This window comes from Centroberyx gerrardi, chromosome 14 (genome assembly GCF_048128805.1).
Source record: "Centroberyx gerrardi isolate f3 chromosome 14, fCenGer3.hap1.cur.20231027, whole genome shotgun sequence".
Taxonomy (NCBI): domain Eukaryota; kingdom Metazoa; phylum Chordata; class Actinopteri; order Beryciformes; family Berycidae; genus Centroberyx; species Centroberyx gerrardi.
In genome coordinates this window covers 30,507,883-30,535,406 of record NC_136010.1, presented here as the reverse complement: position 1 = coordinate 30,535,406, position 27,524 = coordinate 30,507,883, and the positions used below count along the sequence as shown (strand labels likewise).

General features: G+C 39.8%; 1 protein-coding gene across 3 annotated transcripts in view; it reads left to right on the top strand.

Annotated features, from left to right (window-relative positions):
- Positions 1–5,970: 5,970 nt before the first annotated feature.
- dennd2da (DENN/MADD domain containing 2Da) overlaps positions 5,971–27,524 on the top strand; it is a 53,335-nt gene continuing 31,781 nt past the window's right edge. For 2 of the 3 annotated variants that reach the window (XM_078288232.1, XM_078288231.1), the window contains exon 1: positions 25,054–25,247. In XM_078288232.1, the coding sequence (XP_078144358.1) occupies positions 25,181–25,247 (67 nt within the window). In that variant the 5' untranslated portion in view covers positions 25,054–25,180. Of the gene's footprint in view, positions 6,216–22,492; positions 22,563–22,719; positions 22,822–23,019; positions 23,086–25,053; positions 25,248–27,524 lie in introns of those variants that run through there. The other variant, XM_071901040.2, reaches the window with a different exon arrangement.

Here is a 27,524-nt window from a genome sequence, read left to right as displayed (position 1 = left end):
AATAATCCAAATCCAAAATTTGGGCAACATTACTTCTGGTGGGTGTGGCCTATGTTGTTGGTTTGTGATTTGACCATTGTTACCAAACTTTCTAACTTTTCTTTTTATGTCGATGAGCTGTATCTACTTCCATTATACTTCATTCAAGTTTATAAGTGCTAAGTAAGGGATGTGTTTCTTTTCTTTTCTTCTTCTAAAAGGCATCTTCAGTCATATTGGCATATTATGCTTGGGCCCTTGGATCCTATCACTTCCATCCATTTGCTGCTGCAACAACCCAATTTTCCCATGGGGATCATTAAAGACTGAAGATTTTACTGTAAATTCTTGATTTAATGTAAGGAGCGGGCCTATGACATGGGGCCTCTGATCTCAAAGAAAATGCCACCAAAAATGTCCAGCAGATGGAGATCCTTTACCTTCTCATGCTACAGTAGGTCTAGACCAGTGGTTTTCAGTCATGTGCCATCCTGACCATCTTCATCCAGCTGCAGCCGCGGAGCACAACCGCAGTTTTAGACCAGCAGTTCTAGACCAGCAGTTCTAGACCTGTGCTACGTTTCTTTAGTCATTTAACCAGCCCTCCTTCACTTCCCCTCGGCACTTGGTAATACGTAGCACCATACTTAGACCCTTCGAGGGGGAGCAGAATATTTTAAATGCAATGCACTTGCACTTAAGCAGGCCTAATAATTAATAATAAGAATAAATAATAACAATTACACAAAACAATGAGTAATAAAATATTGCAGATGAGTTAATTTCATAAATAGGCTATGTCTAAATCCTCTAAATATTGTTTGTTTTCTTACATTTATATATATCACCTGTTCGTGCACCGGAATTGACGGACGATCACAATGCATCCTGGGAAAGATGCGCTTGTGAAGTCTGCATCGTTGTTGACTCGCTCCCTCAGCCCTCGAAGGGTCGATCTCAGGAAGTTCACTTCAGTTATAACGGGGATTCCCCCGAGGGGAAGTGTCGAGGGGAAGTCAACAAGGGCAGGTTGAAACAACTAGAAGGCTTGTTTGAGATGACTACCTGCACGCCTGGAATAGACGAGAGTAGCCGAGTGCAGTCAGGCGAGGAGTCAAAAAGGCGAACACTCCCGACAGCACACTCACTGCTCTTTTTCTGCTTCTTCAGTTTTAACAGCGGTTGATAAACAATTTAAAAGGTGCATTACCGCTACCCACACTCACTGCTCAAACGACCCAGCCCTTCACGTTACTTATTTTTATTTTAATGTAGGCATTACAGGTGCCATTTACGGAAAATATTACATAGCGTTCTAATAAAATGGTACACAAACTGCTCATGGAGTGACATCTTGGAATAGTTATAAAAACTTGAGTTTCTTCATTTCACTGTGGGTGTGTGATACAACTGTGATGAACCAATGAGCGTTCAGCTCGAGGAGTTTCCTATCATCCTTGGAGCAGCTGCAGCGCCTCGCTCCAAAAACTGCAGCCACCTCGGTCCCGCGAGATTTCCATGGCTTGCAGAGTCGGGTTGGCGCATGGATGTATTGTGGTGCCTTCAAATGGGCTCGTGTTTACCCTGTTCACGAGAAGAGTCCATATGAACGCCCCCCTCATGTGGTATTCACGACTTCGGAAGTGGAAATTTTCTGAAAGCTCCGAGTTCACGAGTTGTGACGTGTTTGTTGACGTTTTCAGAAATGGCGGAGGCCATGGAAGTTAATTTTTCGGTGGATGGTAAGTTAATATATTGTAATTTTAGTCGTATAGAGTTTTTCTTAGTAATTTTATAATATGTCTGAGGAAAATGTTGATATTCCCATTCATTCCAATGAAAGTTGCTCACCCAGCGCATACGCCGAAAAAGTTTCTACGACTCCTACTTCCGTGTCCACAGCACCTGCGCAGTAGTGTTTTTCTTGGCCCCACCTATCCCACATGAACGAGTCTAGTGGCGTTGTCGTAGCGACTGTGACGACGGTGCGTTCATGTGCAGCTTTCTAGGTTCTAGGTTCTGATTGACTGTTGCTGCTGCAGACTCGGCTCTTCGGGGAAACCATCGTCCAGGTATGACTATCATTTATTCAATCACAGAACATTTGCTTTATTTGTATAAATCTTACATTCGATGGGAAGTGATTCAGTCTGGATAAAGTTGAGCTAAGCTAACGTTGGTAATAACGGTTAGCATAACGAGAAGGAGTCAGCTAACACATCCATGGGTTAACATCAAACAAGTTAACTTAGTTAAAGATAGAAATGTTCGCTAACATTAGATCATAGACTAAACTTTGCATTTGTGATTTATGCTCCACTCGTGTTGCTCCACTTGTTGTGTTGAACGTTGTCTTGTGTTTCTCACAGGGAGTCAAGTTCATGCCACACATCGCTAACGTTAGCCAGGTCCATGTCAAGGGTTTACTCGCGCTTAACCAGGTGAGGAGATTCATTTTGAACATAATTTAGAGCATTTCCGATGCAAGATGGTTCACATCGGTCACAGATAGTAATGACTTGGTAGCACCTTTTTCACCTCTACTGGAGCCAGTGCTTCACAAATTAAGTACTTTTCACCCTGTGCTGTAATCATCATCATGATGTATGCTGTTTTCTGTAAGACACTGAGCCGCAGATACTTAACGTTACTGCAGTTTCTTCTGTTACAGAAACTCCTGCTCTTCAAGAACCACCTGACACTTCTCTGGAAAATGCTCCCAAAGAAATTAACTTATTTATGATGTGTTCTGGCCTTTTCACTAGTTTCTTTCTTTACTAGATGTCTTAACCCTTTGCTTTTACTGAATCTTAGCTTGTACTGACATATTACAGCTGCCCTCTGTGGACTGAGGCTCTCTAAATATCCACCTGTTATAAACTAGTGTTCCAGTTCAAAGATGATTGTGTTTTTGTTTTTTTGTCTTGTAATGCTTGATACTCCTGAGAATGTTTCACCCATATAAAATGGAACATGTAGAATGGAACGTATTTTGAAATAAATGTTTACTTTACATATAACAGTTTGTCTTGGATCATCTCTTAAATAAGTCTTATTTGTCATCACTCTGTAGTCCATTGCCCTCAAATTACTTTTCTCTATCTTACCTTGGTTATTACATTTTACCAGCATTGTTTTTCTAGTCACAAATATCAATATTATGTTACTAAACGTGTTTTTATTTATACAAGTCTTACAGAATATACACCGATACATTTTTTGAATGTCTCTTCCTTGTGAGTAATTTCTGACAATATTGACTAAAGCCACACATCTAGACCACATAGTCCAAGTTAACCAACATGCTGTTGCCTCAGTGTAGAGATAGTATTACTTGTATAGCCATTATTATTCTGCTGCATGTATTGATTTAATCCATGGGACTGAACTACACTGGATCAAAGGTGGGTCACCTCACAACATTTAGTCATGACATAAATATTAGTACTCTGATCAAACACAGTCCTATATAAACAGTGTATGAAGATAGGTTTGCATTATGCAACTTAGATGCACGGTTTGCTAGTGAAAAAAAAAAATCTGTTAAATTATTATCATTGGGAATATTCTAGGTTCGTTTGGTGTCACACCAAGGTTTACTTGAGTTTGCAAGTGTTATACTATCTAGACTCTGTCATAGCAAAATTTCTATAAGCTTGATCTCCCTATGCAGTGCCCAGAAACACACCTGGTTGGAGGAAGACTCCATCCCATTTACATAATAGACATTATCAGTAACTCAAGCAGGTTAACTCAAATTGGACATCTAAATATACATTTACAGACAGTAAAAGAAATTAGAACAACCATCAAAGCCCAAATATATTCATAACTTTAATAGGATAAAGAAAAATACATAGGCATAGTCTGTAAACTGAGAATTTCGAGATGTAAATAAATATACAATAGTAAGTAGAACTGCATATGCTACATGTAGCTGGTTAACTACAGCAAAGTTATAACGTTAGCTAGCTAGCTTGCAAGCGACCTATTTAATCAAGAGAGAAACAAAAACAAAATAGAAACCATCCGTTATTGTTCTTAAGTCTTGCCTGTTAAACCTAAGTGTCGGCGGACGTGTAGGTTGAGTTTAATGTGATCTAGTTTGATCACATACAGCTAAAAGCCTCCGCTAACCATCAGCTAGCTGTATAGCTTGTCAACAGTGGAAGTAGAAGCTGTGAATGCGCACGGAGCGTTCCCGTGGCCTAGAGGCGCGTTCACGGAGCTCCAGAAAATACAGCTTTATACGGCTCTTGGTGGCTTCCAAAGAAAAATGGACCCAATGATTTAAAAATTGATAATTCAAAGACTCCATTTTGACCAAAATCGCCGCACAGCCCAGAGCTGTTCCTGGGGGCTTGATTCAGACAGAAGTGAAAGTGGCGTTGAAGCGGACGGTAAGCGACGTTACTTATGGAGATGGAGTTTAAAATGACAAAGAGCAGCATTATTCAATGTAAATTTGGAAATGCAGTGTTGTAACATTCGCTAGTAGCCTAAATATATGTAAATCATTTTTAAAGCTGTAACTTGCTTACACGGTAATATCTGTTATCTGTCACATTTGCAGTTACCTAAGTTTGCATTCAGTTTTTAGCACGACTTTCTATTCTATGGTTGTAAAATGTTGTTTCTGTTTTTTGTTATTTCTTCTCACAGAAAAAGAAGTCGGGATTGTCCGGTGGCTTTCCCGGGACATCACCCCACAATAACCATAAATAAATAAATAAATAAACCCATTAAACTGTTTTTGTTGTTGTTTGTGTTAAAGGAAAACAATCTAATAATAATAATAATAATCTAATATCAGTATTTTGCACTGTTAATTGAATATTTCAATTTAACCCTAACCCTATATAAGGCATAGACTAGTTTTTTTTGTGTAAGAACAGCATGACTGTAGGCTACAGCTGTATACAGTCATATGCAAAGTACAAAAGCCTATATACAACCTACATTGGTTAAAACAGCCTTTGAGGTGGGATTTCAAGAGCGCATCTTTCAAAACCTTTGCTTGATTAATTGTGAGTTTTGCTAGGCTGTAATAATTACAATAAGGATTTCAGAGTTAGTATTTTCCAAAAGCACACACAAAGGAATTTTTTTGTGACATTTAAAAAAAAAAACACCCCTTGACACAAACCAGTCCACCAGTTTTTCCCAAAATGTATTGGGAATAAAACATGAACAATTATTTATTTTTAAAAACAACTTTTAATGAGGAGCGTTTTTGATAACTAGTTCCCCTCCGCGGCTGCAGCTCGCTACTTCTCGAATATTTCCCCGATGAAGATGCTCCAGCGTTGCCCTACTTCACGGAGCTCTGCGCATGCGTCGTCTAAAACTGCAGGTCTAGAACTGCTGGTCTAGAACTGCTGGTCTAAAACTGCGGTTGGTCTCCGCAACTGCAGCTGACCCCAGAGTCGTCAGGTTTTCATTCCTCCTCTCTATGCTTTTATACAATTTGAGAAATCTAAATGACTACACTATTAACATGATGTTACTAACACTATTAACTATAAGCACAGTAAACATTGATGTTTGCATGATGACAGAAAACTGCAGCATGTATACTCCGCTGTGGCTAGGGTTTTTGAAGGCTGATACCGATATTTTTGGATTGAACCCTAAATGTCTTCTCTAAAATTAGAAGTATTCAGGATTTCCCACATAGTTTACTTGTGTGGGAGCAAAATGTCTCATTGTATCTCTCAAATTCATATGAATAAATTGGCTTCAACTGGTTTAAGAAGCAGATGAATAGGGTGTAAACTAGGAGCACAGCATCCAACCATTCTTCATACACATCTCACACATATGCGCGCGCACACAGACACACACACACACCATTTGTCTCAGTGAGTACACTGTTCTTGGTTTTACACTGCAAGAGGAAGTTCCGGTTGTGGGTTTAAGGCTGAAGTCCGTCAACTGCACACTTCCTCATACATGTGCACTTGCAGCCTCATTGCTGTTACTGATAACACTGCTAGATACACACACAGAATAGACAGTGAAAGAGAAAAAGAGAAGAGAGGGTTACAGGTTGAGAAAGACTGAATTGGAGAGTTTTAATCTGGACATTTTGTACTCATGGACAAAATAATCAAAGTCGTGCTCACATTAGCAGTAGTGTGCGAGTGCGTGTGTGAGTAGATATAGTGGATATAGTGTATGTAAAGCACAGTGAATATATTGCACTCAGACAAATGGACGAGACATCGCAACACTTGGTGAGTGTGTTATTTCCGTGAACCATGATCTTTGTGTTGTCAGTTCAAGGTTGCACCACTTGTTTGAATAGGATCGACTGTGATTCAATTGCCATTCTCATACTGACTGAATTCAACTTAAGGAATTAAACTTTAGAGATTGGCAAAATAAGTTCACTGATATCTACATCTAAAGTAGAAGAGAAAAAAACTAGGGGTAGAAACTAAGGAGTAATATTTCATAGGTGGAAAATGGGAACAGAAAACCAGAGCTAGGATATAGAAAGATCTTGTCCATATCATTGTTCTCTCTTGTTCAAATGTAATATTTTCCTATGAAGAAGTATAGTTGAAATGTAAAGATAGGGAACTGTTTGATTTTGACAAGCTACTGTCAATTCACACAACTTCACTTTCATTTCCTGTGGTAAGAGCATAACCACCATACTGCTTACAGATACAGTGTGAACTTAGCTTCTTTTTTAAACACAGAAACATGAAACTTTACACACACATCCAGCTATTCTTGTTCTACAGATTTGCCTGTGGAACCATGAAGGTCCACAATATTAGATTTTCAGGTATTTTGAACTTTGTAAAAACAGTTTATAGTAGGCTTCTTCAGTTTTTGACCTATTGACACAAAAATGGATACCATGAAGACCAAGATACAAAAACTGATGTAACCAATTTTTACACAATAACGTGGCTGTGTTATTTGATCTTAAATTATGTTATTGTCTAACTGGACTAACTTACCATTTAGTTATTGCACTGTTAATTACTAACAACGTATGAACTGTTCATTAACAAAAAAATAACTATGCAACAACATATTTGCGTTCATATGTATTTACATAGTACCGGACCTGTAAAATGAAGCGGGTCTATTTTCTACAATTCAGTAGTAATTCATATGTATTTACCGGTATTTACATGGTACCAGACCTGTAAAATGAAGCAAGTCTATTTTCTACAATTCAATAGTAATTCATATGTATTTACATGGTTCTGGACCTGTAAAATGAAGCGGGTCATGTGAATCTCCTCTACTTCCCTGTTTACACTCCTAGTCATACACACAAACTGAAAAGCCCTGCTGAAAGAGTTTCACTCGCACCTAACGTTACCTTTTCGGTCTTTGGTCTGTTTCCTAGCTGTTGTAGCTTCTCTCCTCAGTGCCAATACATAAAGTTTATGTGATTCATCATAACTATGATTGCTATTGTGACATTAATACCAGAGCTAGGGCAGGTGGAGACTTGATGTACGTGCTTCAGAATATGGTACGAAATGTGATGAAAGGTTTTAATGCCTTTTAATTAAGAACTGAATTAAATTAAAAGATTTCAAAACATTTCTCCTGAAATGAGTTATGGTACTTTTAATACAGCTATAGGAAAGTAATAATATGGTAGAAAATATCTGTGCATTGTTCTTAAAATGACCTTCAGGGTGAAATTCCACTACAGTTTATTGAAGCTGAATAGATAAGTGAGGGCAACTCACTGCATTACTGTCATAAATATGTCTGTTTGTGATGTAGTAAGCCTAAAAACAACCTAAATGGACAAAGCTTTTACAGGTGTGATCAGTCGCTAGCTACACCCATCTGGTCTCTAAAGTGAAGCATAAACCCTGAGGGAGGGTGCTGGCCTAAAACACACACCGATATTCCATCAGAAAGTTCCTAGAAGCTTAAAATACCATCTATGTGTACTTGTATTGTGATGAGGGGGTGTATATTTGGGTTAGATCAATATATGGGGCCAATATTGTCCTTTTACAAAAAATGGGGTCTTGTCCAGTCATCCACCTCTGATATGATGGATATGATGCAGTTTGACTGATTACTTATTTATTGTATGTGATCAACTTATTAAATCACTTAGGTTAACATGTCTACCATGTTTCACAATGATTGAACAAACTGCCATGGAGTTCTGGCCAATTATGAAGTTTGCCATGATTTTTTGCAAATTCATTTGTTAAAATGGTTTATGTGATTGGGCTGGTTTATCATAGGTTTGTGTATCTCAGTCCCCTGAAGCTGTCTACTGATTTTGATTCTGATTTTGGCACAAATAGGACAAAAATTGAGAGAGCCTATTGGAAAAAAACTGATTTTGAATAACCTGCGGTTTCTGAGCTGCAGACACTTTTAGCGAAGAAAAAAATAAATCCAGCAAATACACAAAAATGATAATTGCCCATTAATTCCTTTGACATTGTAATTGCGATTATAATTTTGATTAATAGAATTGTAATTAAACCTGCAATAAGCGATATCAGACCTTATAACCAATCCTGAAACTAACATGTGCTATTTGGAGATTTCATTGAGACATAATGATATAAACCAATATCTAGGCACGCGGGCCAGCTGTGTTGCTGTTTTCACCTCTTTTCTAAAGCTTGTTGTCAAATTCCGCACCGGAACGATGCTACTCCAGGACCATTCAGTAGCTTTCATTTTTATTTTATTGTAGTTTAACTAGAATACTCACTGAGAGATGAGGACACACCCATGAGGGCATTCTCCAGTGACTTCAGCTTTTTATCACATATTTTTTAAGCACCACCCTTTCCTTTGCGTTTTTTGCTCTATATGTTGGCTTTGGCCCAATCACAAACCAGCCCCTACCACTACCACTTCACCACCAAGTGTCACTCCAAATCAAGCTACACTCGCAGCTGTGGAGGGAAGAATTGGAAGCAGTCATCACCATGGCAACCGATAGACGCCCTGCTTGCGCGGCTGTTTTGCCGTGTCAAATTTTATGAGAGGCAAGGATAACAGGTTGCAACTGTCACGTAAACACATAACATCCAAAACCATGAATGACATGTCTTAGCATCTTAGCAATGTGTGCGTGGCTGAATGGGCCGGGCCAGGCCAGCCGCCGGTGGTCGTCCCGGAAAAAGCGGCCGTTCTGGACATCTCCAGAACTTCCAGATGGCCAATCCGTTTCTGTCTCCAAATAGCACACGTTAGTATCACGATTGGTTATAAGGTCTGATATCGCTTATTGCAGGTTTAAAAGATGCTCATGTAGGTTCAGCAGCATGGCTTGGGATTGGTCATAGATGAGGAAGCTATACCAACAGTTCTAGAGAAGCATGTCAAAAGCCTAGGAAGGTGGTATGATACAAATCTGAGTGATAGGGAGCAGGTTCAGGAGATACGGCAGCAGCTAGTTGGAGGTATTCAGGACATAGAGAGATCAAGGTTACCAGGCAAGCTAAAGTTGTGGTGTTTGCAGTTTGGCCTATTGCCTTGGCTAATGTGGCCCCTGACAGTAAATGAGATACCACTGTCAAGGGTACAGAAGTTGGAGAGACTGGTAGTGTTGTAGTCGAGACCACCTAAACCGAGACCGAGTCAAGACCAAGACCAGAGCATATCAAGTCCGAGTCAAGACCAAGACTTTGAGGGGGCGAGACTGAGTCAAGACCAAGACCGAGGGGGGGTGAGACCGAGTCAAGACCGAGACCAGACCAATGCGAGACCGTTTTCAAGACCATGACTGTAATCATAGTGTTGGCTTGACATTTACACCATTCCTCTGTTAAAATTCCCAACGAAAGAAAGCATTATTTAGCAATTTTAGTAAAACACAAATGGATGTACAGAATATACTCAGTGACAGAAGGCAATCCTTTGATCTGAAACACTGCAATTCCATATCACTGACCTTCAGAAAGGCTCAACACAGTGGGCAGAATGAAACAGAAGTGTAAAAACACCTTACTGCTGCTAAATTATGACTCCCCCAAATTGTCACATCAGCCACTGATTGCTAAATTATTCAATAAGTAATAACCTGTATGATGATACAGTATATGATCTGTATGTGGGAGTGTGCTGTTAATCAACCGAAGCATGAGTCTATAGTGGTTATATTGAAAAACATATTTATTTGAAATGTAAAGCCTGTTGGCCTGCAGTAGAAAATAATTTCACAGTGGAAAATAAGTTGACATATGGTGCCTTCAAAAGTAGCAACCAATAACTGCTGTCACAATCAATGTATGAAGAACATATCTACACTTGAAAGGTGAGTCTGTAATGAACCAAAATACAGATATACTAGATTTTAATTTTTTTTTTTGACATTTTTCAGTATGATGCATGCCAAAAGTGGCGAGGCAGTATGACTCTAACCTTGGTAATATTACTCTACAGCTGGAAATTATTCTTCACAACAAACATGGCAAAATGGGAAATTAATTTAAATTAGAGTTTGGTTGCATTTTAGAAACATGAGAGATTGCAACATTCTGTGACCTAAACGTGCTCGGTGGGGTCTCATTATAATGCCTCCTCGACTGAAAACCCTCTCCACTGGTGCTGAGGAGGCAGGGACTGACAGCACCTTCAGTGCCAACATGTGGAGTTGTGGGAATCTGTCGTGGTATTTTTCCCAGAAGACAAGTGCATTGTCAATGTCAGAGTCCTGGATGACATCAAAGTATTTGCTGATCTGTGTTACAATACTTGAATTCTGGCCTGAGCTACGCTTCTTGTGGGCCTTGTAGCGGGACAGAAGGCGTGGGCATTTGGCTGGTGGCGAGTCATTGGCTGGATCCACATCAGTGGCCCCTGAGTCAGTTGTATCTCCACTCTCCATGATGTTCTCCACCTCCAAGATCAAAGTATCTGAAAAACACAAAAACAAACAAACAAAAAATGGTTACGTTAGATTTAAAGGGTTAGATAGTTCACTTTGCAATGACATGATTACATTATATACACTCACTGGCCAAAATAAGTGGAACACAGTTTTCCATAAAACATAAAGGAGCTGTCAAATGCATTATACGCTCTCCTCTCTTTGTGCATTCAAACCTCTAACGTTAGGTCTCTCGCCCAAGTGAGAGAGCGGTGAGACATGGCAAAAGGCAGCAATACATGCCTGAAAACTGCCACACCAAATTAAACCACAAGCACACAGAACTTGCCAGAGGAGCGTAATCTACCGTTGATAATAAAAATTGACTGGCATTTTATCTATGTGACTTAACATCACTAGAAATCAATGCCTATGTAGTTTTTTGCTGCTATTCTGTCGGCGATCTGCTTCTGAGCTAAAACGAGACAGCTATTCACCTCTCACCCTTGTCTGTTGTGGATAAAACTATGATTGAATATACATTGGTAATATATATTATATACAATATACACATTCGCCGAATCTCTTAGTTATTGGAGTCATGGGGATGCGGGGGAGAGTTGTCATAATGTTAGCTAAGTTAGGTTATTTGCAAGCTAACGTTAACTACTAGTGGGATGTAACGTAGCTTCTGACAAAAGAGGGCAAGCGCTGAGAAATTGTTGGTCATGTGTTAAGTTTTTGCTTGTGGTAAACAAAGAAGAGACAGGGCACATAATGCTATATAACGTTAATTAATAAATAATAACTACATTAACGTTGTGTTGCTAGCTAGCTTTGCTAGCTTGACACTTACCTTTCCTTATGTTTTCGTTCAAGATGACGATAAAAGTTGGATGTGGTCCCAGCCGTCTCAGTGAAGGTTACTTTACAGATCTTACATTCTGCTGAGTGTTTTTTCTTACCACTTGTTTTGCAAAGAAACTCTTTGTGTTTTGTATAAGCAAATCGTATGATTGACGATTTGGACGACATCTCTGCAGCCATAGATGGCGCACTGCTCTCTCCCTTGTCTCCTTGTGTTCTCTTCCTTGGCACGTGAGGGGGGGGTGTCAGGGTGGCAGAGCGGTAAAATGTTCAAACTTAAAATAAGCAAAGTTATTGGTTGCAATTGAAGGGGGGAGTTTTACATCCAATCACAGTAAAAATAAAAAAATAAAAAATCAGACAATACACAGGCAGGTAATGATGTCACTGCGGTTGTGGTCTTGACTGGTCTTGAAATAAAATTCCGAGTCCTGCTTGTCCGAGACCGAGTCAAGACCGAGTAAAAATGCAGTCGATTCCGAGACGAGACCGAGACCTTCAAAATGTGGTCTCGAGACCGGTCTCGAGACCAAGACCGATCTCGAGTACTACAACACTAGAGACTGGTCAGCTCATATGTCAGGAAATGGCTTGGAGTTCCACGCTGTCTTAGTAGTGTAGCTTTGTATGGGAAAGGAATTCTGGAACTACCTATATCTAGCCTAGCAGAGGAGTTTAAATGTGCAAAGGTAAGATACTGACAGAATCTAAGGATCCAATAGTCAGGAGAGCGGCACCTCCTGTGTTAGCAGGGCGGAAATGAAACCCAAGAGAGGCAGTGCAAGAGGCGCAGTCAGCTCTAAGACATAAGGATATTGTAGGGCAGGTGCAACAAGGGTGAGGGGGCTTAGGCCTGGGGATAGGGCAACCGTTATGGAGTAAGGCAACTTCATTAGAGAGGAGAAAGATGATCAGATACATCAACAGGAGTCAGCAAGGTGTGCCAAGGCAGTGTCTCAGGCAAAGCAGGGCCAGTGGATGAAGTGGGAGAGTGTAGAAAATAAGAAACTCAGCTGGAGAGAGCTATGGGGGATGGAGGCAAACCGCATAAAATTCATCATAGATGCTACTTATGATGTGTTACCCTCACCCCAGAATCTTAGCCAATGGGTAGGTGAGGATCCTGCCTGCCCACTGTGTTCAGGCATAGCTACACTTAGGCATATACTATCAGGTTGTAAGTTTGTCTCAGGGAAGATACACCAGGAGACATTATCAAGTGCTTAGGTGCCTAGCAGCAGCAATTGAGGGTAAGCGATTAGAGATAAATTCATTGCCTGATAGGAAAGAGGGTACTAAGATTAAGTTTGTCAGAGAGGGAGAAAAGACCAGGAAGGAAACCATTTTAGGCAGGCAGGTCGCAGGACAGCTAGGGGCGGGGCTAGGGGCAGGGCGACATTGGCAAATGGCAGTGGATTTAGAGAAACAGCTTGGCTGATTATCAATACGCGTTCTTGTGTCCTCCGTGACGCGTTTTACATAATATCTAAGCGCCGAAGTACGATTCCAAAACAAAAGAACAACAGGACTTTTCCTTGCCAACCTCAAAATATCGAGGATGCATCGGATGGTGACTTGACCGACGAGAATGAATTGGAAGCCCCAAGATTCATTGCGACAACGGCGAGCAGCACTGTAGTCTACAGTACAGAGCCGGTTAACAGCTGGGAAAATTAACAGGTGTGTCTTAATTAATCACGCGCGCGATGTGAAGCACACAGTCCATCTCAAATTGCAAGGAAGCTTCTCTGTGCATACTTTGATGAGAAGATCGTTCTCCCCAAGACAACTGGGAAGAACGTTCTCCACAAGGACACAAGTAACGACTTGGCGTTCTTGGTTTTGATCAGCCCTTGTGATCCCCAGAGAGATAGTCAGCTCAAATTTAAGACCAGACTTGGTGTTATGGTCAGAGTCAGAATGGATTGTGTATTTTGTGGAGCTTACAGTGCCATGGGAAGATGCAGTAGATGAGGCTTATGAAAGGAAGATGCTCAAGTATTCTAATCTGGCAGCTGAGGTGCAGCAGAGGTTTGAATGTACGATTGAAGCCTGTTCAGGTGGGTTGCAGAGGATTTGTAGGCAGATCAACATTAGCACTTCTTGGTGAATTAGGCATCCGTGGGCAGAGTTTAAAGCAGGCAGTTAAGATTATGCCAGAAGCAGCCATGGGTGCTAGTGAATGGTTGTGGATGAGAAGGAAACATGCTAACTGGCGCACAAAGTAGGTAGATAGCTTATCTAAGTTAGCCTTGTACTAACATTAGCTTGGTAACAATGTTTCAGCATTGGCTTGATAACATGCTTGGGTTAGCCTTGTACCAGCATTAGCTTGGTAGCATGCTTGAGTTAGTCTGGTGTTAGCATTAGCTTAGTAGCATTCTTGTGTAGGCCTTGTGTTAGCATTGGCTTGGTAGCATGTCTGGGTTAGACTTGTGCTAGCATTAGCTTGTTAGCATTAGCTTGGTAGCATGAGTGAACATTAGTGAGTCAGAATTTGTTTGCACACTTGTTTGGTAATACAATTTATAAACAGGGCCTAAGAGTCTAGTAGAAATATTGAGGTAGCCTACTAGGGCCTTAATCGTGTGACTTTGAGGGTGGCTGGACAGCTGAGCGGGCCCTGGCATTCATTAAGAAGCTGCCAGACAAGCCAGCAGGGCCAGTCAGACTTAGTTTTGCCTAAGCAGATACAATGTGGATATGCGGACTGCTGAGTTGGTCGGTATCTGCTCTCTGCTTGGGCAAGTGTAGGATGTAACTTTCATAGTGTGTGACTTGGTAGGGTTTAGATGTAGTGTGTAACTTAATGCGCTGAATAGAAAGGGATATTGATGGTAGTGTGTAGTGTAATGTAGTGTTGTTGATAACAAGGTGCAGGTGACAGCAGCAGCAGTGTAGTGGACTTGGGTCTGCTGAGTCTGGGCAAAGAGGGGGGTGTTTCTGGGACGCTGGAATACACTGTTGAGCCTTCTTGAGGTGTCGTGGGCCTAATTCAACAAAACATCGGTGAAGGAGGGTGCCCACTTGATAACCCCAATGATTTGCCTACACTCACCCTGTAACTAGAAACTAGAGTAGGTAGCTGGTGAATGTCGCTGCCTGTCTTATGGTGCTGTAGATTTATGACGGTGTAGCCTGATGTTTTCTATGGTACTCATTGGTATGGTAGTGTATCATTCTGTTAAACTCTGAATTGGGCCGCCATAGGAATGCTCACCTTAGATTATGGCACAAGGGATATTAACATCATATCCTGTGTATTGATAAATGCTATAATGTGAATGCCTCTGATTCGCCAGTGCACTCAATGAGCTCAATGGATATGTCTGTGATTGGTTGATTGATGGGGGACACTAATACAGGTATAAAAAAATTTCTGAGGCTTTCAAGATAGGTTGGACTGACACAAAACCTTGTTTTGTTTCCCTATTATTGGTGTACAGAAAAGGAGTTGGCCTAGTGGTTAAGTCACAGCACAAAGCACAAGATTACAAACTACCCAGTTGAAGATTCTATTTATTCCAAACAAGCAAGAAACATAAAACTCATCACTTCCTGGGCAGCAGAGCATTTTTCCCAGGAAAGACCTACCTCACACTGGGTGTTCAGAACAGCAAATGTAAAAGTTTTCATGAACTGGCTATAGGTTGAATCATTATTATGCTATGTCAGCTGATGATGAAGAGTAGCAAAATAGACATTTATTCATATGAAAATGTGTCAGACAAAAACAAGTAGAAACAAGTATATTGCAATGCTCCACAACATTTCCTTTAATTACAAAACGTGACAATATAAGCCAACTCTATTTATCTGGGATTACCACACTACATGGCCTGGAAATCTTTGGCTCAGTACAGGACTACTGCCTGAAAATACCCACCCTGTTAACGTGCGAGCTATGGCGTGCTAAATTAACAGCGCGCCATAGCTCACTGGGCTACTATGCAATCTACTCTTTTGTCCTGCAAGACGGATACGAAAACAAACAAGGCAGAGCAGAGATCTTATACATCATTTCAGAAATGACCTGCTTTCCTGCTCACCATATTGCTCCTGCTCTCAGGAGATATCCACCTAAACCCGGGACCAACTATCTCTCCTGGTGGATCACAAGACCCTGGCCTTTTATCCAAGAATGGCGGAGGTAATTTCCCCCATGGTGGTGAGTGACCCGAACTTCTTGTGCCTGACTCGCTGTAAGGAAACTTCTGAAAATATTCCAAACTATCAATCATACGAAGGCCTTGTGGGTCTTGAAACTGAAACTCTTCTGTGGATACCTTAACATCAGAAGTATTGTTTCAAAGAGCGAGGAATTGATACAGTTACTTTCAGACTCAAATCTTGGCTTTTTGTGATTATCTGAAACTTGGCTACAACATTCAACTCCCGTCAGTGTTTTTATGAGTGCAATCATAATAAAGAAGTAATTCTTATGGGGGACCTAAATTGGGAAGATAAGAAACTTAAATAAATTACAAACAAATATGACCTAGAACAGTTAATAAGAAGCCCAACAAGGATAGCAAAATCTTCAAGTGCACCGCTAGATCTGATATTTACAAACAAACCAGAAAGAATAACTAAATCTTATAACCTGATAACTGGTCTATCAGACCACAATTTGACTTTAATTGCAAGAAAGTTGACAAAAAACAGATTTCAGACTACCACAGCAGGGAAGTTAAACTGTGTCTACCTAAGTGTAAGCAGTCTGAGTTTGAGAATTAATTAAATAGATTTAATTAGGATGATTTGATGTCTTCTGATGATCTGGAAAAGGGCTGTAACACCTTAACAACCACAATTAATGTCATAAGTGAAAGATTTGCTAAGAAGGTTCAGAATAAATCTGAGTAAACGGTATATACGCTGGTTTAATGACAATTATTGGAAATTGATTAAAAAGAGAGATTCAGCATTGAGAAAAGCATTAAAATCAAGATGAGATATAGACATGAGGATTTTCAAAGGGCTGAGAATAGCTAAATCCCATTTATATATCAGTATTATGAATGAGGTAAAAGGAAATGGTAAACTGATCTGGAGAAATATCAACCATCCCAGCAGTGTGTCAAAATCTACATGGGATTTACAGTTTAGGGTACAAGGGAAACGAATTAAGGACTATCACTCTACAGCCTCTATTCTTAACAATTTCTTTTTGGAGTCTGTGCAGGAGTTAGGCAAAAAATTCATACACAACACAACATCATCCCAAATGATGATAACTGTCAAGTTTTTTATTTGGTTTCAATTAATGAGGCACGTGTGAACAAAATCATTAATTCCTTAAGAGGCTCAAAAGCCAAAGATGCATTTCGTCTTGACTCAATGTTTATTAAAAAAAAATACAAAGACTCCCATTGCACATCTGATTAACCTATCTATACAACAGAACATATTCCCTAATACATGGAAATCGGCAATTGTTACTCCTGTTTTTAAATCTGGAGACCGCTCTGAAGCCAGTAATTATAGACCAATAAGTATATTGCCAATCATTTCTAAAGTTGCTAAAAGAGCTGTGACTGATCAATTGACTACACATCTTAATACAACCAATTTCCCCCTACATCATATGCAATTTGGCTTCAGAGCGAACGACTCCACTGAAACAGCCACTTGTTATCTTGTAGAGAAAATAAAATCTAAGCTCGACAAGGGTGGTGTAGTTAGATTTACGTAAAGCATTCGATACAGTTAATCACAATGTTCTCATCTCAAAACTGTTTAATTTCTTAAAAAGTTTAATTTCTCCCCTGCAGCGCTGTCATGGATGGCCTCATATTTATCAGATAGGACACAGTGTGTTAAAGTTAATAACGTGCTTTCAAGCAGTTAAGGATCGGTCCTGGATCCCTTGGTATTTAGTCTGTATATAAATGATCTTCCACAACAATGTTATAGGATGGAGGTACAAATGTACGCTAATGACACTGTTGTGTACACACATGCTAAAACAGCAGAACAAGCTTCAAAGATTACTATGGCCATGACAAAGATCACACAGTGGCTTGATCAATCATGCCTCAGCCTGAATGTTGGCAAGACTGTGGGAATGTTTTTCTATAAAAAGCAAAAACAACTACCTCTTGCAGACATTCATATTCAGGGGGGAAAGGTTGACATAGTTACTGATTACAAATATCTCAGCATCATCTTGGAATCTAATCTCAATTTTAACGAACACATTAAAAAAATTACAAAAACTATCAAATACAATTTACCAAATTTTAAACAAATTAGAAACTGTCTTTCCTGCGGATGCTGCCAAGATATTCATGCATGCTATGATTTTTTCTCACTTTCTACTGTGCTATAATCTGGGATCAAGCTGGAGAAACGGTCATTAAACCTCTGCAATCTTTACACAAACACACTTTAAAAATACTGGATAAAAACTGTAATATACTTCAAAAGCACAACTTCTTGAGTTTTTGAGAATTTTAGATTTTATTCAAATGTGTGTCTTGTTTTCAAGATTTTACACAATCTCACCCCTCCTCCACTACGTGAATATGTCACTTTGTGAGCAGAGAGCACCACTAAATCCTCTAGAACTTCCTCAAGAGGAGATTGCTCTGTAGCCTTCCGTCACACTGCTTTTGACAGTCCATGTTTTCTGTTAAGGACACTAAACAATGGAACACATTTCCGGCTGATATTGCATATTGAGTTGCAGTCAGGGGCATGTCTAGGTGGCCTGGGATGGCAAGGGCCACCCCTGAAATCTGACTGGCCACCCCATGTGCTACCCTTGAGTGTGACCAAACTGAGTGGCAAACATAAATGCAGCACCTGAAGATGAAAACCAAGAGGTAATGTTAGTAGCCCACATTTTTCCCAACGGCACAACCGTGGTCATCACGAGGAAAGTTCAGGTCAGTCACTCAGACAGGGATGCTTAGTGAGATGATGCACTTCGTCAGATGGCCTCTAGAGGGCGTCTTTGACTGTGAGATGCTGTGTTTCCCATACAGAGGCTGGCACAAAATCAAGTTGGTCAGTGTATAGAAATTGATCTAAATCGATCTCTGATGCGCACATCACGTCATGTTTGTCATGTGGAGATGCACAGACAGCAGACCAGCAGCATTGTATTCAATCCACAGAGTCTGCCGATAACAAAAGTGAAACTTAACATTCCACGATTTGCTCCAAACTCACCTGTGTAACGTCTTCTGCTGCCCTACAATTATTATCTTGTATCTCGTGGTATTTAAGTAACGTTAATGAACCGTGTTGAAGTGTTTCAGTGCATAGAATTGAACACATGCCGTGGGTCTGTACAGGATCTGTGCTTGTTTTATATGCATACAGTAGATAGTGATGCTTGAAAACATTATGGATAATTCTGGGGGGTTTTTTCAACCTGGGCCTTTCATCACTTCCCTTTCCCTTTCACATGTCCTTTCAACACAACGACACCCACACAGCAGTGGGACCTGCCTACATCCTTCCTAAATGCCACACTCACTGCCACCCTGGCTTGAGTCTGTGCCCCACCTTGGCCACCCCAGTCAAAATGGCCTGGACGTGCCATTGGTTCCTTTAGCAGTTTTACAGCCAAAATCTGTCTTATAGCTAAACAAACATGCAACTACTAATTGTAACTGGCTTAATTTTGAAAGCACATGCACTTTGTATTGGTTTTTATATTTTGTACACTGCAATGTCTAGTGTCTATTATCAGTATTACTGTTGTATGTTTGTATTTGTGTGGATTGTATGTTTTCGATTGTGACCTGCCAAAGGACTGAAAATTAGCTCTAAGCTAAATCTGGCAAATGGTAATATTTGTGTTTTACATTGTACATGGTCCCTTACAAATACATTCAATAAATGAATGTCCTGTGATTTTGGTTTGCTATAAATGGCAGCTATAAGTGGTCATGTCTTCCCAGCCAAAGCCAATAATGCTCATACAGTATGTGTCTCCAGTACATTGGCCAAATAAAAGTCAGGAACCCAATATCTAAGACTAAAAACTACCACAGCAAAACATGAGTAGGGGAGAGCGGGGTAAGATGAGCCAGTGGGTAAGTTGAGCCACCCCCTGTATCCTAGCAATGATAAACAATATGTGTTACGTGACCAGGCATTTAGGAAGAGTCTTCCATTTCAACATGGCTGCAATGGAACCAGCCACATAGGACAAGTAGTAAGTACATTTATGCTCATAAAGCTGTTTTTTGCAACAAAAACTAATTTTTTGCATTCATTGTTTAATGGCTGTTGTCTCAATACCAATTTAGCTACATTCAAACATATACACAATAAATGTTGGTCTATTACCAAGGACTAAAACCACATTCATTAATTAGTAAAAGGTCAGCAGTGAACTGACTGTGTGTAGACCATTTTTTTCCAAAAAGGTGGCTATGGGGTAAGTTGAGCTAAAAGCCAAGGAGTAAATTGAGCCAGTTGTTCAACTTACATCCTTGATTTCTGATATTAACAATAATATTTTAATTAATAACTGTGCCCCTTGTTGATTTCTGATATTAACAACAGCATTTTAATGAATAACTCTGCAATTTATTTATCTGTTTTGTATCTTGAACAATATAGAGCCGTGTTTATGAATCCAGTCCTCAAGGACCCCCTGTCCTGCAATTTTTAGCTCCAAATCTACTTTTGCACACCTAATTCAATTAAGGTGCCATGAGAATGTGTGGCCCTTAATTAGGGCCCGAGCACCGACCGGTGCGAGGCCCTATTGTAATGCAAGGAATTATTATTCTTTTTCTGCCGAATGAATTGCATTTTTGAGGGGCTAAAGGTGCTCGGATAGTTGCGAAAATTTGCACATGCCTCAGAAGTGGTGAAAAATTATATATTTTATGGGTCTTGCACATGGGTGTGGCAAAATGGCTCAATAGCGCCCCCTACAAAATTTCAACGAAATACTCATCGCGCTACATTTCACCTACATGTACGAAATTTTGTAGGCACATGTATCATGTCCAGACTTACAAAAAACGTCAACAGGTGCCATGACCTAAACCCAACAGGAAGTCAGCCATTTTGCATTTATTCTGGCATTTTTGTGCATTTTTGGCCATTTACAGGGGTCATACTTTAACGAACTCCTCCTAGGAGGTTAATCGGATCCACCTCAAACTTGCACAGTGTATATAACAGACCTTGACGATGAAAAGTTGGTAAAGGCTTGAGTTTTTCGTCCAACGGCGTGGGCGTGGCGAGGCGTCAAATTTCCATGTTTCGCCACGAAACAGGAAGTGCTTTGTAACTCCACTGTACATGGTCACATCTGCCCCAAACTTCACATGTTTGCTAAGTGTCCCGGCCTGAGCACATCTACAGGCCAATATTCAGTTATGGTCTTGGCGCCACCTACTGGCAAAACAGGAAGTGGTTTGTAACTCGGCTGTACGTGGTCAAATCTGCCCCAAACTTCACATGTTTGATGAGAGTCCCGGCCTGAAGGCATCTACAGGCCAAATTGGAATCATAGTCATAGCGCCACCTACTGGCAAAAGGAAATGACATGTTTTATACTGAAAATTCAGAGCCGCGTCGACCGGTCAGTGTCCAGTAACGACGCCGCGGCTGCGGCACACCCCGAAGTGCAAAAAGGTGCAAGGACCCGATCATCGCTGCTTGCAGCTTTAATTGATTTTGTATTTCCCTGCAGCCTGGATAGATGGAATATTGAGTAGGTGTGGCTTCACAGCCAGGGGTTATGCAAGAATTAAGTAGACAGACAAGGTTGTAAACATTACATCACAGTCTCTGTTATATTTTGTTTCCATGTTCATAAGTTAAGTTCGTGTTGATTAGTATGTATGATGTGCTTTATTAGGGCTCTGCTCAATAAAAAAACTTTAAGTCATGGAATATTGAGTTGTTGGGGAATATTGAAATGGTTGTTTAATAGCCTAGAGTGTTCACAAAGCCTGTGTGTTGCTGTTGGATTGCAGTTTAAGAAACACATTTGCATTTAATTTGCAGCAATGTCCATTTTCTTTAAAAATGTGGCTCTGAATCTTTTATTTTCAAGACTTTTTATTAATGTTATGAGAAAAACTATTGAAAAAATAAGCCAAAAAATAACATTGTCTTCAATCTCATTTGACATAGAATTAGTTTATTTGTATTTTATCCAGACTCCAACATGAATAATTCAGTGGCTCAGTTTGCCCCCAAGTGGCTCAATTTACCCACTTGAGCCAAGGGCCCACTTTTATTTAAGAAGTTGTATTTTCATTCTTCTTTCATGTAGGTGCAGTCTTACCAGTTAATTTGAAAGTCAACATCCTGAAATATGGGTGGAAGCATTTGTTTTAGTTCTGTGTCATTTTTCCTTGCCAAGATAACATTTTGAGTAAAAACGGGCTCATCTTACCCCACTCTCCCCTACTAATGTTCTCTTCAAAGCCACAACAGCCTACAGTAAGTGGTATGGGAATAACCTTTGAAACCCTATTTCACAACCTCAGCTGGTATCACACTGGTATTACCTGGTAGTTTGGGTTGGAGACTGTGTACACAGATTAAATACAGAGTTTCAAAGTTCACAACGGAGCAAACAAACAATTATAGCCAAGTAAAGACAATACAGTATGAAATAAGAGTCTGTGCACAGTTGCACACATAGGTCTGATAGACTCAGACCAATCTATAAAATACCCTCAGGAACTCCTCTCTAAGTCATAGACTGCAATAGGAATATATTGTGAAAGCAATGACAACAGAAAAACATCCTTAGTATTCCTTGTACTCATAGGTTTTTATCATTTACCTTTTCTTTTACATTTCAGTTATTTTTGTTTCCTTTTCTCACAGACAATGGAGGGAGAGATGTCTCCAAACAAGCCAAAGAGGAGTTTCAGGTTTTCATCTCTTCGCCTCAAAAGTGAGACTGGTTTCCTTCCATCTTCCTTCCTTCTATACTTTTACAGTCATCTAAAATGTCTAACATTTCTGTCTACTTCTCATTTATGATTACAATACCTGTGTTTTATTTAACCTTTTATTTAGGTTGAACTCATTATGTCAATGTGAAATTTCAGCTAAAAGGCAAAGTATTCCCGAAGAGACTGATTTACAAGGATTTACAAGGTGGAGAGGGTTGAAGTCTTTCTCATCAGTGCGAGAGACATTCTGGAGAAAAGGTAAACAGCATACTCCCATAATCCCCAGTCAGTCCACTTCTCTTATTTCAAATCCACCATAACACTAATCACAGAAGTTCTACTCCAAGAACTGCTTGTCCATAATAAAGAGCACCAATCTGCAATAATATCTATTGGTAAATCAAACTTTGCAGACCTCATGTTATTCTGACCTCATCTTTCATCCTTTAACGCTAGAGAGAGTCCCAGATGAAGAGAGTACCTCACAACAAAACAGTGGTCTGATCCAGCTGAGGAAGACAGGTAGGTTAGAAAATAACATGGGTGTCAATTGGCACTTAATTTAAGTGAATCCAAATTTGATCAATTTGATCCAAATCTAAAAAAAATCCCATCAGGGAGCATTCAGGACCAGTGTTCCCCTCTAAGATTGAAGTTTAGTGACGTATGTTTAACAATTTATCACACTGAACAAATAATATCAGACATCAAAAATGTTAGAAATGTAATGGATATAAGCAGGTATGGAAGTTTTGGTGGCAAAGTGGCCGTTGAACGTTTTGGTGGCATGGTGGGTCTGTTGCCTCACAGCAACAAGGATGTGGGTTTGAATCACCTGGGTCATTTCTGTGTGGAGTTTGCATGTTCTCCCCGTATTTTCATCCCACTGTCCAAAGACATACAGGTCAGGATAATTGAAGACTCTAAATTGCCCATAGGCGTGAGTATGTTTGTGTGTAGTATGATGTATACATACAACAAAAGTATTGTATTTAGATTTTATATATAAAATAAACATGACTTGAAACATGACTTCAAATGATATCAGATGCAGGGACTTTGCCATTGCTTATGGTTTAGTGAATTAATTCCTTGTGAAAATGGGATATATTTCAGGGAAGTCCATTTTCAGGGAATTCTGCAGTATTTAGCATGTTGGGTGACTGAGCATGTTGGGTGAGCATATTAGGTTTCAAAACAAATAGTCCTTCAGGAGCCTCTTTGTGCCAGCGGACTCAGCGTTATCATCAATTGTTTTATGCATGCTTGTTACAGTTTAGTATTTTCTGTAGATCAATCAAGAAACACTTCTGTAAAGTGTCACTACTGAAAATAGGGTGAAACCGATTTTAGGCTTTTCAACCCTCCCAAGACAAAATTCTGGGGGAAACAAATAAAAAAATATCGCTAATTGTATCAGCCTTCAAAACCCCATATAGGTGAAAGACCAACTGTAAAGTACTCTCTAGAAGTGTCATTGTTTTCAGATTAAGATACGATATAAGATAAGATAAGATTTGTTTTTCCATATACTAGATTCAAGATTCAAGATTCAATAGTTTTATTGCCATGTCAACATAGTTGATAGGAATTTGTCTTGGTTCACTCTCCTACAACAACAATGCAATAGCAGCACACAATATACACACAGTAAAACAGTAAACAGCAATATACAACACACATAATTTACATTTATGGCACAATACCCAGAAAACAGTAAGTTATCCAGCACGTAGTAAAGTGCATACCGTGTTAAAGTGCTAGGTTAGGTGCATTTACTAGGCCTACATATAGAGACTCACAAGTTTCGATGGACTTGTTCACGCGCACAGGCAGCGCAGGGCGAGAAGTAATGCTGCATTCATGTCTTACAGGAATAACCAACTGTATGTCTTGATTGTTCAAAGCAATGAATTGGAAGTGCTCATGTGGTAGTTAGAACCGGTTAGAACGTATCATAACCTAGGTAATATTGGTTGAATGAAGGTCAACACACAATTGTATGGGCCAAGTGGGCTGCTGACCGAGATGAAACAGAACCCCTTTAAAGCCACCAGGACACATGTGCTCCCTACATTTCTCATTTATTTTCTCCACAGACATGCCAGAAAACATATTTCATATGTTAAACTTTTAACTTAACCAACTAGGTACACGATTAATCATATATTATAACAATAGATTAAACGAATATAAAAAGAAAAAAGGAGCATTTTCTAGTAGCATTTACCATCTGAAAACTGAGTAAAACGTATTTTTTAGTAGAATTTACCAAGTGAAAGCTGAAGTGAACAGTTGGCTATTTCGCAGTATGCCTATACCAGCTGAAAGCTGAGGTGAACGGTATTTAGAAGTTGTAAACTGAGATGAACGGTATTCTCTAATAGGAAATTTGTATGTACCATCTTTCCCATATGATGTAAATGCAGCATAGGACCGCGTGGACGCGCGCACGCACAGTGCAGAACTCGAGCAGTTTCAGCTTTTGGGGAACACATTGAACCGACGGTGAGCGCGAGCCAGGATGTGTACTGGAATGGAGACGATAAACTACCGTTGTTGTTTTTGTTGCTAAAAACATCTGAGAGAAAAACAGTGTTTGTGGAGTTAAGCAGCAATGAGTGGAGAGGTGACGAGGAGAATTAGAAGAGGACCAGGGCTGACTAACTTCAAGAACAGATGGAGTGAGTATTGGGCAGCCGACACAGACGAGACTATATTCACTCTAATTTATTTGATCGCCTTGATTGAATTTGTAAAGAATAGTTTAGCACCGATACATCTCATCGAGAGACATTTTAGCATTTAAAAATCGGACAGTTTAATGCTTGCTTATCGGCAAACCTACAGGACATGATATAAGACATTTTACGAATCATTCCACTGGTAAATTCGGCAAACAAGTGATCCACCAAGAAGCACCTATAAGTTCAGTAGAATTTCAACTTTTAAATCGGCTCCCACTGCTGGTAAAGGCCCTCCCCAGTGTGTTATGGTGGAACAAGATTGTGAGAGCAACGGGCGAACCAATTTTGTAGTTGAAAATTAATGGAAATTAAGTGCGGCTTGGTGAATTATATAGCCTACGTGCCTAATTAAAGAATGTCATCTAATACTTCGGAGCCTATACATTTAACGTGTTTTGAGGTTTGTGTTTCTAACGATAAGTAAGGCAACATAATATTTACAGATTTCTGACTGGAGTATGGTGTGATCTCTCCATACAAGAGAATGGAACGTTATCGGGCTAGCAGACACTGAACACGAAATATTGTTTTCCTGTCCCGTAATTGTGTTAAAGAGTTAGGCCTAGCCAATGTCATATGGTTCAGTGTGTCACTGCAAAAGTCCAGATCTGACCTTTGGTGGTTAAGTGCACAAACTACTATGTGGCCTAATGGAAACCTTTTTAGCCTGTCAAACTTACAACCCTGCCCTTTGATGCTCTGAGTTGTGTGTTGTAGCATTAAGTGGCGTATAATATTTAACTTATGTCCATCACCCCCTTGCTATTCTTCTGGAGTTAATTGTAGGCTATGGCTTTGTACAGAGGATATTGGCTAATTCTAGCCATATGAACTGTAGATTAGAATGGCTTTATTGCAGTCAGAAATAGGCTCAGGGTAATTTTTTAATCTCAATTTGTCTGTTGCATTCAGTTTAAACCATTGGCATCTGTTGTAACCATTATTGGTTGTACCAAGGGACCCTTTATGTTTGAAGTTTAACATCTTTTATACAGCAGACCTGTGTGAGTCCTTTAATGACTGACTGCACATTAAGCCTGGAATGTGGCTGTTGACACAGGAATGGATTACAGACTGATGAAACTATTGGTGTAAACGTTAAAAAGTCAGTGAGCTAACTCCATGAATCTAGAGAATACTATCTTATGAAGGTCATCAGTGAAATTACAATTGAAACCTAGGTAAAGTGTTTTTTTCTGATGCAATATAACGTGAAGGGGATTTATTTCAGACAAACTTGGAAGAATGCAGAGTTGGAAGAATCCCTTTAGACACAACTGACTGCCTGGTAGGCTGCTAGAGATGTTGTAACATGTTCAATAGCCTAAGGGCACACCCTATGCTAATACATGACTGTTATTTACACCCACATTGCAGTTGAACTGCAGTAACATTAAAAGTTTATGGCATGTAGGCCTGGCAAATGCTTGTTCTTGAATATAACTATGAAGGACAAGAACAATATGTGATATTAAGGTCTGAAGCTAGAAATCCTCACCACATTCCATATGCTGAGGTTGCAGTGTTTAAAAAGCCAAAAGTTCATGATGAGTTTGTGTGCTGCAATAGTTGTGTAGGCTTGTTATTGTACATAAAGGGAAAAAAAATAGGCCTGCTTTTTTTTCTTTTGGCAACTACATGTGTGCAGAATTGTGACTGCCAGCTGTTGGCTGTAGAAATAGAGCTAATTTCCTTATTGGCTAGTACAAATACCTTACCCTGTCAGCAGAAGTTATGCATTGTGGTCATTTGGACCTTGAACTTTAGTGTAGGCTGTTACAGTATCTTGAACCAACAAGGTGAGCTAGATTGAAAGTGAAACTTGGTCAATGTCCAGTGGGCTGACCTGCTGAAGTCAACTCACACTGTAGGTTGTCTGGGACAAATTCAGTTATGCTGCATTCACATCATACGGGAATAACTAAGAATTACTTCAGTGCGAATTGGAAGTGTTCATGCCTTTCTGTAGACTTTGGTTGATCCTGATCAACTTTTTCACCCTTAACACACATGCATGTAAGTGAGTGATACATTTGAATAATAATAATAATAATAATAATAATAATACATTTAATTTGTAATGCACTTTTCATTACAAGTAAATCTCAAAGTGCTACAGAGTAAACAATCACAGATCCTGTACAGACCCACAGCACGTGTGTTTAATTCTATGCACTGAAGCACTGTGACATGGTTAAATTACCTAATTCCACT